Raw genomic sequence first — 19,510 nt, 5'->3', positions numbered from 1 at the left:
CTCCCCTCCCTGGGGCTCCCTTTCCTTGGAGACAAGCTGCCTTTTTTTTTTTAATAATCACAAATGCATGCTCCCTGTCAGCTGACGGCAAGCGCAGAGTTTACACTTGCTGCAAACATTCCTTGCACAGAAGCCCTGGAAGCCCAAAGAAGGCCATCCTGGGGAACGGCTTATTTAAACAACTCATCTTGCAGTATTCAAACCCAGGCTGGTTTCCCCCAAAGGCCTAGGAACAAGCCCAAACTGAAAGGAAGGGGGAGGGCTGTCGGGAAGCTAATATGGTCAACTGAGGTTTCTAGTTTTTTCTTTGTTTTCCATTCTAGATTTGCAAAGATATGCATAGTTTAAAAGTCTGTAACAAAATGAGCTTGGCTAGAATACTTTTTTTTTTTAATTCCTAAAATAAGAGTCATGCACATTTTAGTGCTGCCCATCCCTCCTTATTCAGCAGTACAGTCAGACGCACAAGCTCATCACACATAATAGTCATGAGTTTGCTCACCCCAAAACAGGATCTCCACTTTTCCACTCTTTGGGAAACACCCAGTCTAGATAGCCTTCTCGCCCTACTGATTTCTCCTTGCCAGTACCTTGTTTTAGGTTTTTGCAAGGCTATGGGGTTAAGTGGCTTGCCCAAGGCCACACAGCTAGGTCATTATTAAGTGTCTGAGGTCGGATTTGAACTCAGATACTCCTGACTCCGGGGCCGGTGCTCTATCCACTGCTCTATCCAATTCCTGCTACCTTTCCTTTTATCTAGATTGCCTTCACCTAATTTCCCTGCATAAGGGAGAAATGGATTATGATCTTTTCTCCTTGGCACCTCTGATCTCTGAAAGGAATGCATAGCCATTCTTTAGCCTTTTGAAAATGTTTTATTGCTAATGTAAAGAGGATAGCACAGTGCATTCACAACCAACCCTGCTTGCATTTTACTGAAGAGAAATATGCAGATTTTTGAAAAGCTAGTGGGAATTTTAGAAGTTGTAAAAGCTTTCATGCAAAAGTACAGGCTGTAGATTGTAATTTTTTAAAAAAAAATTTAATAAATTTGTACCAGAGTTTGTTTTATTTATTCATTTACATATTTTCATTCATATGCACATATATATTTTTAAGTTACAAAATTTCCTTCCACCCTTAGCACTCCCCTCACCAATGAATAGTCAGGTTAGCATTGTAGGTACATATTTTGATGTTTACAGATAGTTATTTTCAGTATGAGCAATTAGGATTAAGAGAAAGGGATACATAAGCGATAATTTTTATAGTGTTCATCAGATTCTGAAGGGTTATTTGTGTGTGTTTTTCTTCCTTTGGGTGGGGATACCATAGCCAGTCAAATAAGTTGCCCTAACTCTGAACTGCTGAGAGCAGCGGCTTCCATTAAGGTTGTTCATCGAATAATGATGTTGTTGTTGATGTGTACATTGATCTCTTGGTTCTGCTCCCTTCACTTAGCATCAGATCCTGTAAATCATTCCATGCTTCTTTAGAGTCCAATCATTTATGATTTCTTATAGAACAACAGTATTCCATAGTATTCATGTACCATAACTTGTTTAACCATTCCCCAATTGATGGGCTTCCCCTCAATTTCCAATTCTTTGCCACTACAAAAAGAGTTGCTATGAATATTTTGGAACTCGTGGGACTTTTCCCATTTTTTTATGATCTCTTCTGGATATAAGCCTAGAATTGGAATTGCTGGGTCAAAGGGTAAGATCAGTTTTATTGCTCTTTGGACACAGTTCCATATTGCTCTCCAGAAGAGTTGGATCAGTGCACAACACTACCAGCAATGCATCAATATCCCAATCCTCCCACAATCTCTCCAACATTGATCATTTTCCTTTTTTCTCATCTTGGCCAATCTGATAGGTGTGAGATAATACCTCATTGTTGTTTTAATTTGTATTTCTCTAATCAATAATGATTTGGAGCATTTTTTCATATGATTATATATAGTTTTAATTTCCTCATTTGAAAATTGTCTATTCATATCCTTTGACCATTTATCAATTGGGAAATTACTTGTGACCTCATAAACTTGATATAATTCTCTCTCTATATTTTAGAAATGAGACCTTTATCAGAACTTCTAGATGTGAAGATTGTTTCCCAACTTTCTGCTTTCCTTTTAATTTGGCAGCATTGATTTTATTAGTGCAAAACCTTTTAAATTTAATATGGTCAAAATCATTCTTTTTTTAGTTTATAATGTCCTCTAGTTCTTGTTTGTTCATAAATTCATCTCCCCCCCCCTTTTTTTGCAAGGCAAACAGGGTTAAGTGGCTTGCCCAAGGCCACACAGCTAGGTAATTATTAAGTGTCTGAGACCAGATTTGAACCCAGACACTCCTGACTCCAGGGCGGGTACTTTATCCAATACCTAGCCACCCCTATTCATCCCCCTTCCATAGGTCTGATAGAGTATTTCTTGCTCTATAAATTTATCAATGGTGTCTCTTTACATCTAAGATCTGTACCAATTTTGAACTTATTTTGGTATGGAGTATGAGATGTGGGTCTATGCCTAGTTTTTGCCATACTATTTTCTAGTTTTCCCAACAATTTTTGTCAAGTAGTGAGATCTTATCCCAGAAGCTGATGTCTTTGGGTTTGCCAAATAGTAGTATTGCTGTAGTCATTTACTGCCCCTTCTTTTGTGTAGATTCTAATCTTAATTCTGCTCTTAATTCCGTTCTTTTAAATTGAAATGAATACACATTTCATTCCTTGTCCTTTTTCCTGACTGAACTTAATTTTTTAAAAAATCTTTTCTCTTCAGACAACCCTACCCTGGGCATCTCATTCCATTTTTATTCTCAGGGACCAGCTACAGGTGCATTCTTCACCATCCAAAAAAGAAAGGGAATCCCAAATCCCTCCATCTTCTTGCCCAGTTCCCATTTCTTTTTTTTTTCTTTTTGGGAAGGCAATGGGATTATGTGACTTGCCCAAGGTCACACAGCTAGGTAATAAGTGTCTGAGGTCAAATTTGAACTCAGGTCCTCCTGACTCCATTTCTTTCTGAGTCCCTGAGATTTGTAGAATCCAGGGTGGTATAATAGGTGTCAATGAAATCTCTTAAAGTTCAGAAAAGAATTCTCTTACCTTTAGAGAGAAGTCCAGAATAAATGACTCCTTATTAGGTACCATTCCCAAGCCCCTTTCTGTCAGAAAGTTATAAGTCATTTTCTCACAAACAGGTAATTCTATTAATAAGTAATACAGTCACATATTTTATTATACCATCTTACCTCCCATTGAATAGATTTGAAAAAGTCTAATCTTCTGCCTCCTGAAGACCTTTTATTACATTCTTGACATTCAGTCTACTTGGAGATTTTTACAGAGGAGTCAAGACCTTGTTTACCTCCTCCTTAGAACCACCTAGAACTAGATGGGTGCCTTGGGTTATATTCATACGAGATACTGAGGGATGGAAGAGATGCACAGATGGGTGAATGATTAAAAGATATCAGAAAGCTCCTCCAAAGCCTGGATGACCTCCAAAGCAATCTGAGGCCCAAGGCTTTACCAACACCCACACAACAAAGAAAAGCAAAAAAGTTCAAGAACATGTTGGTTCTTCATCTCTTAGGGTTAAGTGGATGGAAACACCCACTATGATGAAAAAGGCTGCTAATTTAAGATATTTTTGCTGAAGGCTTACAGATGCTCCTGGTTGTCCTGTCCTGTGTACAGATCTGATTAGCTTAGTGACCTTGAACAAGTGGCTTCATGTCCCTTAGCTTCAGTTTCCTTATCTGAAAATAAGAGGATCCCTCTTTCTCTCAGTAGGAATCTAAAAAATTTTTAAAAAATTGTCAAATATCCAAATCAATGTGCTCAGAAAAGAAAGGGGAAAGAAAAATTTGCACTTTCTTTAGCAATGGGCCAAAAGATATGCTTAGTTCCATGAAAAATGCTATGGTCCAACCCTGCTTTATACTCAAGAAACAAAAACAAACTTCCATATCATTTCAAACAATGATTTGTCTTCTTTCACATCCTCCAAATTAGGATCTTAGAGGTATGAACCCAAACAACATCTTCCAATAATTTAGTTGAAATCACCTCATACTTGACTTTATCTGGCACTCTCTACAAAGATCCCTCCCAAAATAAGTCAGTAAACCCATTTGCCAATTATGTCATTAGAATATAAGTTCCTTTGTTAGAATGTGTTTCTTAAGTTATTTAGTGCTTGGTAAAGAGGTACTAAATAGATGTTTGTTTCTGTTTCATTTTAGTGCTGTAGTATGGCACTATAGATAGATTTTTCTCATTTATTTGGGGTTTCAATTCCCTGTTAATCATGCTTGTTCCATCTTTCTAAGTCTGAAGATCATTCTCCTTGACAGAGAAAACAGAAGGAAAATGAGATTTGAGTTCAGTCTTTTTCCTTTGTTAGCCATTATCTGTACCTTCTAGAAGAGGTTTTCCTGAACCTTCCAGTTACTAGTGCTTTCCTTCCTCAAATTTCAGAAGTATTGTAATAGATTCCAAACTAATTTCCTTCTCTAATCATATTCCAACAGTTGTCCAGAGAGTTGGATTCCCCCATCATTACAAAATCATGCTTCCATTCTAAAGTATGCCTTGATCCCCAAATTTCTTTAATCTCTCCTTCTATCCTGATACTCTATTGTATACACTTATGACAATATTGATTTCACTTCTCCCTCCATTGATGCTTGCCAGCATATTTCCCCTCTCTAGTTCCTAAATATTGTCTTGATTACATCTTTTTATTTAAATTTATTTTTATTAAAGATATTATTTGAGTTTTACATTTTCCCCCAATCTTGCTTCCCCCCCCCCACAGAGAGCACTCTGTCAGTCTTTATTTTGTTTCCATGTTGTACCTTGATCCAAATTGGGTGTGATGAGAGAGAAATCATATCCTTAAAGAGAAGTCTAAGAGGTAACAAGATCAGACAATAAGCTATCTGGTTTTTTTCCCCCTAAATTAAAGGGAATAGTCCTTGCACTTTGTTCAAACTCCACAGCTCCTTATCTGGATACAGATGGTACTCTCCTTTGCAGACAGCCCCAAATTGTTCCCGATTGTTGCCCTGATGGAATGAGCAAGTCCTTCAAGGTTGAACATCACTCCCATGTTGCTGTTAGGGTGTACGGTGTTTTTCTGGTTCTGCTCATCTCACTTAGCATCAGTTCATGCAAATCCCTCCAGGTTTCCCTGAAATCCCGTCCAGAACAAAGGCCATATCATCATCATCATTCTGTAGATATGATTAACTTTTACTAAAGGTATTTACTAAAATGGCAAAATAAGAAAATCTGAAAAACACTTTCCCACTATCACATACAATATCCATGGGATGCTTTTTAACTATACCATGTAGTATACTACCATAAAGTAGGTGCATAATAAATTTCTCTTAATTTGAATCAGAGCCCAGAGAGGTTAAGGGATCTTTTGTTTTTAACCAATCATTTTTTTGCAAGGTTTTGAGTTTTACTTTTTTCTTCTCCTCCTTACCTACCTTCCCTCCCTGCTCTCCTGAGAGAAAGCAATCTAATATAGGCTCTACATGTGCAATTATGCTAATCACAGTTCCATATTAATCATGTTGTGAAAGGAGAATCAAATCCAAACAGAAAAAAACTGGAGAAGAAAAAATGATATAATATATAAGATGACTTTAGTCTGCATCTAAACTCCCTCTCTGGATATAGATAGCATTTTCTATCACACATCTTTTAGAATAGTCTTTGATTATTGTACTACTGAAATGAACAACTCCAATCATAGTGGATCGTCACCCAATGTTGTTGTTAGTATGTCTAATAGTTTTCTGGTTCTGCTCCTTTCACTCAACATCACTTAATGTAAGTCTTTCCAGGATTTTCTGAAGTCTCAAGGGACCTTTATAAAGGACTTTTTATTTATTTATTTTTTGGCAAACTGGTAAATTGCAGAATTGATACTTTAATTCAGGCCTTCAAACTTTAAAATCCAGTGATCAATTTTCTATTTCCCTGGATGATCCTAACTCTAGACTTTATTTTCATGGAACTTATCCCATCCCCATGGTGTTATGCTATTCTAGTGCTGCTAGTATACTGAACCAAGAAGGAATATACTTCCTACCTAGGACTGGGACTTTTCACAACCACCCAAACTCACTTGTAAGAACTTTTCTACCTAAATGTCTCTTTTTCTACCTCTCATCCACTTGGTGTCCCCAATTGATTTCACATTTCTGGGCTACACTATTCACAATTCTTTCATTATAGATTTACTTTTCCAAAGAAGGGTATCATAGTCTGATAGATCTAAGAATCAGATATTTAAGAGTTGGAAGGGAGCTTAGAGATCATCTAGTCCACCCTATTTTTACAAATGAGGAAACTTGAGGTACATAGAGGGCAAGTGATTTATTCAAAGTCACACAGATCCTTTATATCAGAGTCTGAACTCTGATTTCAAGTTTACTACAACCCAGTGGTGTACAACTTTAAAATCATTTCAAAGAGAGGCAAGGTCATCTTCATCTAAATTATGGCATCCTCTCCATTTACTCATTCTTACTTATCACCCCCAATCTGTTTAGAAGTCCTGCCTATATTACTTTTGCAATATGTTTATATATACATACATATACATATAAAATACACATATATGTACATGTACAAATATGCATACATATATGTATACTTCTATGTGTATGTCTTCTTTTCTGACACTAAAAATATTAGGGTGAGGCCCTCATCATATTCCTTGTAGATGATTATAATAGATTCAAATTGGTCTTTAGTTTTCTTCTTTTTTGTTTGCAAGGCAATAGGGTAAAGTGACTTGCCCAAGGTCACACAGTTAGGCAGTTATTAAGTTTCTGAGGCTGGATTTAAACCCAGGTCCTCCTGACTCCAGGTCTGGTGCACTGTGCCACCTCACTGTCCCCTGGTCTCTGATTTTCAATTTTCTTTTCATTTAGTCCCTTTTCCATCCACCAATCAAAGAGATATCCCCAAGGTTCATATTTGATCACTCCACCCTAACCTACCTTCATACAATAAATACCAAGGGCTCCCAATCTCCTCCAGATCAAATATAAAATTCTCTGATTTCAAAACCTGCCCCTCCTTTCCCCTTTCCAGTCTTCTTATAACTTATCTCTTCTCCTCCCTGCTCCCAACAAACAACAAAAAATTCTGTGATCCAATGACCCAGGTCTTCTTTCTGATTCTCCAACACTCCATCTTCCAACTCAATGCATTTTCCCCTGGATTTTCTTAAGTTTTGGAATGCTTTGCTAACTCATCTCTGCCTCCTGGTTTTCCTGGTTTCTTTTTCAAGAGTGAGCTAAAAATCACATCTTCTGCTAGAAACCCTTTAATTCTTGTACATCAGTTGATTACTTCCAATTTATTCAGTATAAAGCTTTTTTATACTTAGGTTGCATTTGGCCCTCTCTTCACCGGCAGATAAACTGCTTGAGGGCAAGAACTATTTTTGCTGCTTTTGTTTCTTCAGAGATTGTCATAGTGCCTGGGCATATAGGCATTTCATAATTGTTTCTTGACTAGACTTTTCCCTCTTCCCCTAGATTCTTCATTTCTCCTCCCTCCTCCCCAATACGATTTCTTTTTAAAAAGGGATCAGATGGGGGGGAGGCAGCTAGGTGGCACTAGCCCTGGAGTCAGAAGGACCTGAGTTCAAATCCGATCTCAAACATTTAATAATTACCTTGCTGTGTGACTTTGGTGGTCAAGTCACTTAACTCCATTGCCTTGCAAAAATAAAAAAATAATTTACCAAAACAAAAGGAATCAGATGACTAAAAATTGGAAATCAAAGATCCATCAGTGGGGAATGGATAAATAAACTGTGGTATATGATTGTAATGCAATGTTGTTCTATAAGAAATGACAAGTATGATGATTTCAGAAAAATCTAGAAAGATTTACACAAATGGATGCAAGAGAATCTTGCACACAGTGACAATTTTCTTTTTAGGCTTTTGCAAGGCAAATGGGGATAAGTAGCTTGCCCAAGGCCACACAGCTAGGTAATTATTAAGTGTCTGAGGTCAGATTTGAACCAGCTACTCCTGACTCCAGGGTCGGTGCTTTATCCATTGCACCACCTAGCCACCCCACAGTGACAATGTTTTGAGGAAGAACTGTGAATAACTTAGCTATTCCCAGCAATGCAATGATCCAAGACAATCCCAAGGAAGAACTGATATTGATTAAATATAGACTGAAACATGATATTTTTCTTTGATTCCAATTTATTGTACAAAATGACTAATATGGAAATATTTTAGTAAACTGCTGTATAATCTATATCTTATGGCTTACCTTCTAAGCAAGGAAGGCGGGGAAGAAGGAAAAGAGAATTTTGGAACTCAAAATTTAAAAATGTCAAAAATTGGGGAAAAAAGGTCTTCTATCTGCAAAGATCACGCAATTTAGTCTTGGAATAGGTTTTCTTTTTTAAAAATAAAGCACTTTGAGTTAAAAAAAAAAGGACCAGAGTGATTCCCAGGAACTCGAACAGTCTCCTCGCCTTTCTCTTGGTGGCCTCCAGGGGCCGCGGTCCGGGCCCGGGGAGTGAGGTTGCGCCGTGGGCCCGCGCCCTGACGCCGCCGAGCCCCGCTGACAGCCGCAGCCGGCTTGCGCGCCCCCAGGAGCCTGCCCGACTGGCATCATGGCCCCGCGGAGGGTGGCCGTGGTCCTGGCCGGCTGCGGAGTGTTCGATGGCAGCGAGCTGCACGAAGCCTCGGCCGTCTTGGTCCATCTCAGCCGCGGCGGGGCGGAGGTCAGGGTCGGATGGGGTGCGGGGCAGGAAAGAGGGAGAGCGGGGTGGACAAAGCGCGTGGCCCGGGGCGAGGGGCCCTGCACCCGATAGCTGGGCCGGGGGCCAAGGGCCGGGGCTGGAGGAGCTTGGAACCCCTTCCTGGAGAGCGCCAATGCGGCCCGGGCGGCAGCCAGGAAGGCAGGATGACTTTTCCGGCCTTGACCACCTCCTCCAACTTTCTTTTTATTTATTTACTAGAGATAGCACCTTAAAAATTACAATGCAAGCATAGTCCTTGCTCCGTCTAGTATTCGCGCAGAGAAGCTTTCCAAAGGAATGGGGTGCAAATGGAGGCTTCCATTTGCCAGAATGGCCAGAAAAGCTGAGGCCAGAAAGCTGAATGCATTTCCCAGCGACCACTTTAAGAAATGGCCCCTTCTGGTCCGCATTTTCTTTCTCCCCCCACCCCATTCCCTCCTGGTCCCCTCCTCCCTAACCCCAACCCTAGTTTTTTCCACCTCACAGGTTCCAAAACTTACCACCTAGTTAAGATGGCTCATCTGGCTTTTTCCAAGGTTACTTTGTTTCTATTTTAATTATGTACTTGATTCTGTCCTTGAGACTTTGTTTATTGGATTCTAAATTGTAATATTGTTTGTAACAATGTAGGATATAATGTAGCTTAGACTTTTTAGACATCTAGTAGAAAAGGCATTTTCCATTGTTAGAGATTTTTAGAAAGTGTTGTAAGAAGATAATTTGGTCTTAATACTCATTTTAAATAGGAGGAATAATGAGGCCCAACAGATAAGTGACTTGTCCCAGGTCCTAGTTATAGTTCTGTAAAGGATAAATGCATCATGAATATAGGTTGTGAAGTCAGAATGGATATAATGATGAAGTAAAGCTTTTAAAGGTGAATATATATATATACATACACACATACACACACACACACACACACACACACACACACACGCAAAATCAATGTAAAGTGACAGGAATCCATTATATGTATCTGGGTTTTTTTATTTGCTGTTTCTTGTAAAACATTTTTTTGAAGATTTTATTTATTTTGAGTTTTACAATTTTTCTCCTAATCTTACTTCCCTCCTGCACCCCCCCCCCCAAGGCAGTTTGCCAGTCTTTACATTGTTTCCATGGTATACATTGATTCAAATTGAATGTGATGAGAGAGAAATCATATCCTTTAGGAAGAAACATAAAGTGTAAGAGATAGCAAGATCAGACAATAAGATATCAGTTTTTTTTACCTTCTAAATATTTTTAAGTTTCTTTTTTTAGTTTATTGCAAGGCAATGGGATTAAGTGGCTTGCCCAAGGCCACACAGCTAGGTAATTATTAAGTGTCTGAGGTCAATTTGAACTCAGGTACTCCTGACTCCAGGTCCTGTGCTCTATCCACTGAGCCACCTAGCTACCCCCTATTTTTAAGTTTTGTACAAAGAAGTATGTGAAGAGGATGTATAAACACAAATGTTAGAATGCTGTTTATTTATATCAAAGATCGAACTGAACTTGGTTTTTTTTGCTAAATAAAAAATATAAAAAGAGATGACATTTAAATCTAATACTTAGTGGTATATTCAATCTTATTTTCAGTCTACTTAATATATGTAGTCTCTACAAGTTACTTTCTAGGAACTATTAGTAAAATGAAATTTGATAGAAATTTATAAATGAATAGTTGATGACTTTTTTTGCTGTGTTTTTTTTGTTAGGTTTTTGCAAGGCAAATGGGGTTAAGTGGCTTGCCCAAGGCCACACAGCTAGGTAATTATTAAGTGTTTGAGACCAGATTTGAACCCAGGTACTCCTGACTCCAGGGCCAGTTCTTTATCCACTGCACCACCTAGCCACCCCTTTTGCTATGTTTTCAATTTGCTCTTTTAAAAAAATTCCATTTAGATGCTTCTTTTGGAACAAAATACAGGAATAAGTTCAGGGAGTGACTATGCTTTGATGCATTTTTATTTATTTATTTTTTGCAAAACAAATGGGGTTAAGTGGCTTGCCCAAGGCCACACAGCTAGGCAATTATTAAGTGTCTGAGACTGGATTTGAACTTAGGTCCTCCCCACTCCAGGGCTGGTGCTTGATCCACTGCGCCACCTAGCCACCCCTTGATGCATTTTTAAGGAATGGCTTATCTCTCTCTCTGTCTCTCTGTCTCTCTGTCTCTGTCTCTCTGTCTCTGTCTCTGTCTCTCTCTCTCTCTCTCTCTATCTATCTATCTATCTATCTATCTATCTATCTATCTGTGAGTTTTTAGACCCCTTGCAATTGAAACTTGTAAAATATCATGCCCATATTGAAAACAGAATGGAATACTACAATTCTAAATTAGATTCATCTTTAGTAAAATAGCATTTTGAAGAGTACCACTAACATTTTTTTCTACTGTAACTTCCATCTTCCAAATATAGTTGTTAAAACTTTTTTGATTTTGAATTTCTTTTTGAACTATTTCCCATTGGAAGAGGGTTTATTTGTTGAGTGTCTTCTCCAGTTTCTCTGGCTTTGCAATGTCTGGTGTGTGCCATATATTGGCTCTGAGACGTCATTCAGTTGTAGAGTGACTTTTCAATTTTGATTCCTATTTTCAAATCTGTAAGACTTTATTTAAAAAAACAGTAGTGATGCAACAGTACCACTTATTTTTCATTTCTGTTTTTGAAGGTGAAGATATTTGCTCCTAACATGGAACAGATGCATGTAGTTAATCACTTGTCTGGCAATCCAACAGAAGAGAAGAGAAATGTATTAGTTGAAAGTGCCAGGATTGCACGAGGTAATATTCAAGATTTGGCAGACCTGAAGGTCAGTGAGTTCGATGCTGTTATTTTTCCCGGTGAGTTGGCCTAAAATCTTTTCCCATCTGTTTTAATTTTTTTTGTGTGTGTGTAGAGGGAAAAAGCATACCTACTTGAAGTTTTGGTATTTTGGAAAGAATACTGATTTGGGAGTGAGGAAACATGAATTTTAAATTTGACTCAAGCATTAGTGTGCCAGCTTCAGTGCTTTAGGATTTGATAGCACTTTTAAGGTCATCTAGTGCAACTTCCTAGTTTTATAAGTGAGAAAACTAATAACTAGAGGAGCTATATCCAACCATGTCCTTCAGTTTTCAGTGGTTCCCTATTTCCTTAGGATAGACTATAGACTCTGCAACCAGCCCTTCACAATCTAATGTAAGACTTATTTGACATTGCTTTTTTCACACACTACCTTCTAGCCAAGTTTGTTATTTCCTAAACTTTTGCAACTATGTGAGGCAGCTCCGTGGCTCAGTGGGTAGAGTTCTGAACCTGTGATCCAGGTCTGGTAGCTTAACCTCTGTTTGCCTTATAGCAAACTCATTATGGAATCCTTGCCAAGAAAACCCAATAGTTAGTTTTGGTTGGAAAGGACTGAGCAATAAAATTCCCACTCCATCTCCTACCTCTGGTAGAGGCTGTATATATCATTGCCAGAAGTATATTACCTCTTCTTCTCCCTCTAATAATCTTTAGCATGCTTTAAGGACTCACTGATGATAAAGAAGCTTTCCCTGATTTCCCTTGTTAATATTCTTTGCTGACTAAAATTTTCATTACTTATCTGTTTATCTGTTAAGTCCTATCTGTAGAATGGAAACTTTTTTGCTATTTTTCATTTTGCCTTGCACATAACGGACCTCCAATAAATGCTGGTTAGAATGTATTGGTTCGAATTTTGAAAAACAATAATTTATGTATTTAATTGAATAACCCTTATGGCAGTATAGTAAAGCAGACTTTTTTTAAATTAAAAAATTAATTATTTTGAGACTATTTTGAAAATTTATTACATTCCTTCAAAGAATTGGGATATTTTGATATATTCCAAAACCATAATCTGGGATCACTATTGTAGACAATCCACAATATATCTTTTTTTTTTTACACTGCAGTGATTTGGCAAGATTACCTACAAGATAAATTTGGCACATGACAAAGTAAATCATTCTTATTCCCTTGTAGAAACCAGGATTATTTCATCATAACTTTGTTATAGTGATTGTTCTTGAAGATTGATGTTGATTTGGTATTCTAATATTCTTAGGCATTTTGATCCTCAGAGAATAGTTATTTAAATGATCTCAATTACTTAAATAGACTAGGTTGTTTATTTTTTCCTAAAAAAAGAGAGGTTGTATTTTTGATAAATTTGATTTATTCAGGTATTCTTTGATGTACTATTTTTACATTATGCCTCTACAAATTCTCCTCACTTTATGAAGGAGTTCAGGGGTTCTTAGAGATCTTGCCACTAGAGTACAGGTTCTCATCGGTCCTCTTGAATGGAAAACAGTACTGGACTGTGGATTGGGTTCTTGAAGACTAACCTAGTTATGTTCCCAGAGGCTCTCTACCAGATTTTGATCACTCAATGATAAACTTATTTGACTCCAGCCAGTTAGGAAAAACAAACTTAAAAGTTACAGCTATGATCTGTACCAATGGAAGGAATTCCCATGGCAGTGAGATTGTGGGTATTGAAGGATTTTATCATGGCAAAGGTCAAAAGAATATTCAGGAGTAAATATTTGGTAGCTCTCTGTTGATTGCATCCTCAGATTTGTACTCTTCCAATGCAAATTGTTGACAAAAATTTTTTCAAAGAATTCATTCTTTTTTACAACTTTGAACACTCAGAAACCCTGATTATAAAGGTCTGATGAAGAAGTATGCCACTCTCTTTCTGACAGAGAAGTGATAGTCTCAAGATTCAGAATGAGTCATGTATTTTAGAACACAGATATTGTAGCAATTTGTTTTGCTTGGCTCTGAATATTTATTAGAAGGTTGTTGTTTTTCTGCACTTTTTTTCCCCTCAGTGAGGTTGGAGGTTGAGGTGGGGATAGGGATAGAAAAAGGGAAGATAAGAAGGTGTGTGAGACATCTTTAGGAAAAGATGTAAAATCTTTGGTGGATCTGTGAATTAGTTGATCCATTCTGGAAAGCAATATAGAACTATGTCACCCAAAGTTATTAAACTCCACATATACTCCACATAAACTCCACAGTACTGTTACTAGGCCAAAGAGATCAAAGGAAAAGGACCCATATGTTCATGTGTATGGCAGCTTTTTTTTTTTGGTGGCAAAGAATTGGAAACTGAGGGGATACCAATCAATTGGAGAATGACTGAAGAAATTATAGCATATGTGTGTGATAGAATTCTTTTGTGCTGTGAGAAGTGCTAAAGAGAGCAATTTCAGAGAAATTTTGTAAGACATATGAACTGATGCTGAAAGTGAGCTGAAATAGAAACAATTTATACAATGGCAATAGTAATGCAAAAACAAACAACTCTGAAAGACTTAACACTGATTAATGCTGAATGCTGATTTGATAGAACTCATGATGAATAAATGAATGAATTATAAATCATTTATGTGTTTACTATGGACAAACATACTTCTCACCTGACAGAGAAGTGATGAATTCAGAGTATAGATTTAAAACATTTTACAGAAATATCTATATAGATACACATGTATGTTCTTTTTTCTGTAGTGGGGAGGGATTGCAGAGCAAGGGAAGATAGATTTGGCTGTTTGAAAAGATAAAATTTAATTATAAAAAATTAAAGTAACAATTACTGAAGGCCAGAAGTAAACACAGATAAGCATGCTAGTTTTGAAAGCTACAGGGAGAATTAATTATATACTTAAAAAAGAAAGGTAGTCTATATAAAACAGAGATCAATATGCAATCCTTTTTTTTCTCTTTTACTATTTTTATGGCAATTTTCTTGTTGTTCATTAAGTTTTAAATAAAAATGAGTGCATTTCAAAAAAAAATTAAATCTTTGTATTTAAAAACGACTCATAGCTTCCTAGTACTGTAAAGAATAAAATAACTAAGTTAATTTTATCAACTTCTATCATTTAGCTTTATACATTAGGATTCTTACCTGTAAAGTCAGTTTTTTTCCCCCTTGTGCCTGGACTGGCTTTTGGTTGTTACTAAAACTTGATTATAGAGTTAACACCCTGTTTTCTGTTTTGTATTGTCACTGGTCTAGTTCCATTGCACTTATATGTGTCATCTGGTTACTATGTTATTTAATATCTTTTTATATTAGTTCTCCCTTTTCTTTGCATTCAGAGGACATTAACAAATCCAGGTTGCTATGTTAACTTTTTTTTTTCTCCCTAGATTTTTCTTTTTACCAAAGTTAATTCTACATCATTTTCAAATTTCTACTGTTAATATAGTATACTGACTTGCCAATGCCACATACTTAGTATTTGACTCTATATCCTTGTTCTAAGTTGCTTTAAATGCTCCTGATATTTCTCATTATATCTAAAGGTGGATTTGGTATAGCCAAGAACCTCTGCTCCTGGGCTGTGGACGGAAAAGACTGTACTGTCAATAATATTGTCAAGGCCACTCTGCAGGCCTTCCACAGTGCTAAGAAACCCATTGGATTGTGCTGTATATCTCCTGTACTGGCAGCCAAAGTCTTCCCGGGTTGTGAAGTAACAGTTGGTCATGATAAAAATATGGATGGAAGGTAAGAAAAATGACCAAAAATTTACTTGTGGGTGAACTTGTCATCATGCTTTCTGTTTCTGATTTCTCTTTCCCAGATGTATAAGGGTGACTTTTGTTATATTGCCAAAGTGCTTTTCATTACTGGACTGTCTCAGGTATGTGTAGAAATGTGGAACAGGGCACAATTCATGTGCTACCTCCTATAAGAGGCTTTTCTTACTTCCCCCAATCATATCTTCAGCTTTTTGAAATTACTTTTAATGTACTTATGTGACTTGTGGTAGCAAGCCATTAGAATGTAAGCTTCTTGAGGGAAGGGACATTTGTCATTGAATCTCCACTGCTTAGCATAACATCTTGTACATAGTTGATGCCTGACAAATGTTTGCCTTTTAGGTATCTCAGGCTCAACATATTGAAAATGCAACTTGTTTTTTTCCTGTAAATCCATCTCTCTTATTAATTTATACCTTTTTGTTTCGAGTTCCCCTCTTCTTCCAATAACCTATCCTCAGAGCTGTCTTTGACTCTTTATTCAGATTATCTTCCATATCAAATCAGTTGCCAAGTTTAAGCCATTCTGTCTTCTACCTTTCATCCTGCCTGACTTTGTGTGGTAGCCTCTTTTTTAAAAAAATTAAAATTTTTTTTTATTTAAGGCAATGGGGTTAAGTGACTTGCCCAAGGTCACATAGCTAGGCAATTATCATGTGTCTGAGGTCAGATTTGAGCTCATGTACTCCTCACTCCAGGGCTGGTGCTCTATCCACTGCTCCACCTAGCTGCTCCATTGTGTGATAGCCTCTTAACTCATCTTCTTGTATCCAGTTTTTTTCCTCTATTCAATCCATTTTTCATACATTTACCAAATTAATATTCCTAAAGAACAGATCAGTCTTTCTCCTGCTCAAGAAGTTTCCAAGGCTTTTTATTACCTCTAGGAAAAAAATAGAGACTTTTCAAGTTGGCATATAAAGCCTTTCAAATCTGGCTCCCTTCAAAGCTTTTCAAAATGATTGCATTATATTCTAGCCACAATGGATTACCTACTATTCAGCATGCAAGCCATTCCATCTCCTACCTCTGTGCTTTTGCATAAGCTATTCCACATCCCTGGGATGCCCTCTCTCTTCACCTCCATCTCTGAAACTTGTTGACTTCCTTCAAAACTCAATTTTGAACCTCTATGATTCTTCCAGTTGTTACACCCTCTAAAAAAATTACTTTGAAGTTATATTGTATATATGTTGACTTTACTTACCATTTTTTTGTGATAATCTTTCTAGGAGGACATAAGCTTCTTGAGGGAAAGTATTTGTTCCATTTTGTTTTTGATTAACCAGTGGGTAGAACAGTGCTTGGAACATGGAAGGCAATAATAAATACTTCTTTCATTGAATTGAATTGATTTGAAATGTAAGGACAGTAGCTTTGAATCATATCAGAGATACAGTATTCCTCCTCTTCCTTTATCCCCCTTCCCCTTCCTGGCTTACTAAAAGAGACATTTTTTTCATTTTATTTCCTTATATTATGGACTAAATAATACTTTTCATAATAATTTGAAATTGAATTTGATACATTTAGCTCTTTCTGTCATATTAATAGATGCTTAGTTTTCAGCATCAAATTAAACATTTTATCTTTCCAGCATGAGAATGAATGTTGTCTCTAGAGAAGTGCCAACTGGTTTTGTTCTTAATGTTGCAGCTCATGAATGAGGGCCAGTGTGGGGTAACCAGACCTTCCTGATTGCCATCCTGCCTTATTCTCTCCTGCTTAGAAAAGTTACATCTCTCAGTCATCATCTGTCTTTCTTTTAATAGGTTTCCTGATGCTGAAACAGCCACTGCTATACAGGAACTTGGATGCAAACATATTTGTAAGGATGTGGGTGAATCTCATGTAGATACTACCAACAAGATTGTTACTACTTGTGCTTTCATGTGCAAGGCCCCTCTGCATGAGATTTTTGATGGAATTGGAACAATGGTGGGAGAAGTCTTAAAACTTATTTGATTTGAGACTATGGCTCATGTTCAGCATCACATTAATATAAGAGCAATGTTTTAAATGTAAAACATTTGAATGTTCTTGACTGTTTCAATAAAAGAGATTCAATCATAGCCAATTGGATTCTGTGTTAAATTGATTTAAGGTAACTTAAATATTATTTTTTGCCTGTATATTATTAAGCAATACTATTGTTTCATTGAGAAATGCAGTCCAAAGACAAGCAAACTGCCATTCTTATGTCATTTGATGTGTTTTGAGAAATAGAAGCCACCATTTTAATTCTACCTTTCAAGCATATGGATAACAGAATGTTCCAAAGTCTTTGTCCTGTATTGCCAGGTTGGATCCTTCACAGATGCCTACTGCTAATGGAATAGATTGGTTTGGCTTTGAAAAATATGTCATATAATTTGTTGTAAATATGAACGTAGGCCTTGGACTGGCCCTGAGAATAACGAAGAGAACACTTGGCATTTGAGTTTCTGTGCTATGTTTGAAATAGCTCAATTAACTCTTTAAAAATAACATTTTTCTGACAATTTCCTGCATTTGTGCTAGGCATCTCTTTCTTACTTTTCTGGGATAATGCAGATTTAGAATGACATTATCAATTAGATTTTGTTAATATCCTGAGATATTTTTAAAAGACACTTAATAATAGTAGAACTTAGTAGTAGTAGAACTTATAAAGCACTTTCAGGTTTGTATAATATTTTCTTTTTTAATCTACTTTGTGAATAATTAATAGGAATATGCTTTTGGGTAGGGATGGAATATGATTTCAGCAACGTATATAAGAATAGAATGGAATTATCCAATTCAATTTATCCAGTATTTTTATTAAGCATCTACTATGTGGGAGACCCTGAAGAGTCAAAGACAAAAATAAAAACAGTTCCTTTTTTTCAGGAGCTTATATTCCATTGGGAAAAACAAATAGATAAAAAAATGGAAGATAATTGGAAGAGGGGAGCTCTCTTCTTAGTTCCTCTAAGTGGAGGAATTTAAGGAAGATATTATTAATGATTAGATTCTTGTACAAAGTAAATAACCTATAACTATTTGTTGAATGATTAACCTATATTATTATTATTATTAATTTTGAATTTTTTTACATTTTTTTCCCCAATCTTGCTTCCCTCTTCCCATCCCCACAAAAGGCAGTCTGTTTGTTTTTACATTGTTTCCATGGTATATATTGATCTAAGTTGAATGTGATGAGAGAGAAATCACATCCTTAAGGAAGAAAAATAAAGTATAGTGCCTGATTGTTGCACCAGTGGAATGAGCAAGTCCATCAAGGTTGGTCATCACCCCCATGTTGCTGCTAGGGTGCACAATGTTCCTCTGGTTCTGCTCATCTTACTCAGCATCAGCTCATGCAAATCTTTCCAGGCTTTCCTGAATTCCCATCCCTCCTGGTTTCTTTTTTTTTTTTGTAAGGCAAACAGGGTTAAGTGGCTTGCCTAAGGCCACACAACTAGGTAATTATTAAGTGTCTGAGATGGGATTTGAACCCAGGTACTCCTGACTCCAGGGCTGGTGCTTTATCCACTGCGCCACCTAGCTGCCCCTAACTGCGCCACCTAGCCACCCCTCCTCCTGGTTTCTAATAGAAAAATAGTGTTCCATCACATACATATACCACATTTTATTAAGCCATTCCCCAATTGAAGGACATTTACTTAATTTCCAATTCTTAGCTGCTATGAATATTTTTGTACAAGTGATGTTTTTTATACATTACTAAAATACTCTTGTTTAAGAGCAAACATAATACCCCCCCCCAAAGAAATATAGACCCTCATGAGAAATAAAGTAAAGGGAAGAGAAAAAAAAGTTTCGGTCTGTGTTCTGATACCATCAGCTCTGTCTCGGGTGGATCACATTCTTATTATTATAAGCGCCATCATAAAAGTTACTTCCATATTTTTCCACTGTTGCTGTTGCTGATTGTAATTCCCTGCATCCATTCCTCTTCACTACCATATGTTATATTTTCTCTCTCCTTTCACTCTGTCCCTCTTCTAAAATGTGCTGTAGGGTATCTGAGTGGTGCAATGGACTGATCACCAGCCCTGGGGCCAAGGGGCCCCGAACCCACATACCACCCTTGAGACCCAACAACCATCTGGCCCCATGGTCCCAGACAGGTCTCCCAATCCCA

The 19,510-nt window shown here is 37.1% G+C and overlaps 1 protein-coding gene across 1 annotated transcript; it reads left to right on the top strand.

The window, feature by feature from the left end:
- Positions 1-8,649: 8,649 nt before the first annotated feature.
- LOC141491179 (glutamine amidotransferase-like class 1 domain-containing protein 3, mitochondrial) lies at positions 8,650-17,478 on the top strand. Its single transcript, XM_074191849.1, has 4 exons — positions 8,650-8,800; positions 11,480-11,651; positions 15,142-15,346; positions 17,154-17,478. Exons 1-4 carry the CDS (start codon positions 8,690-8,692, stop codon positions 17,344-17,346), a joined length of 681 nt encoding a protein of 226 aa, XP_074047950.1. The 5' UTR covers positions 8,650-8,689; the 3' UTR covers positions 17,347-17,478.
- Positions 17,479-19,510: the final 2,032 nt, after the last annotated feature.

The sequence above is a fragment of the Macrotis lagotis genome, chromosome 6, assembly GCF_037893015.1.
Source record: "Macrotis lagotis isolate mMagLag1 chromosome 6, bilby.v1.9.chrom.fasta, whole genome shotgun sequence".
NCBI lineage: Eukaryota > Metazoa > Chordata > Mammalia > Peramelemorphia > Peramelidae > Macrotis > Macrotis lagotis.
The sequence above is the reverse complement of the archived record's forward strand: the minus strand, read 5'-3'. Positions and strand labels throughout refer to the sequence as shown.

Coding starts and splice junctions, on each gene's coding strand:
- LOC141491179 (XM_074191849.1), top strand. CDS start 8,690: ATGGCCCCGCGGAGGGTGGCCGTGGTCCTGGCCGGCTGCGGAGTGTTC. Junction 8,801..11,479: donor TCAGCCGCGGCGGGGCGGAG/GTCAGGGTCGGA, acceptor CTGTTTTTGAAG/GTGAAGATATTTGCTCCTAA. Junction 15,347..17,153: donor GATAAAAATATGGATGGAAG/GTAAGAAAAATG, acceptor TTCTTTTAATAG/GTTTCCTGATGCTGAAACAG.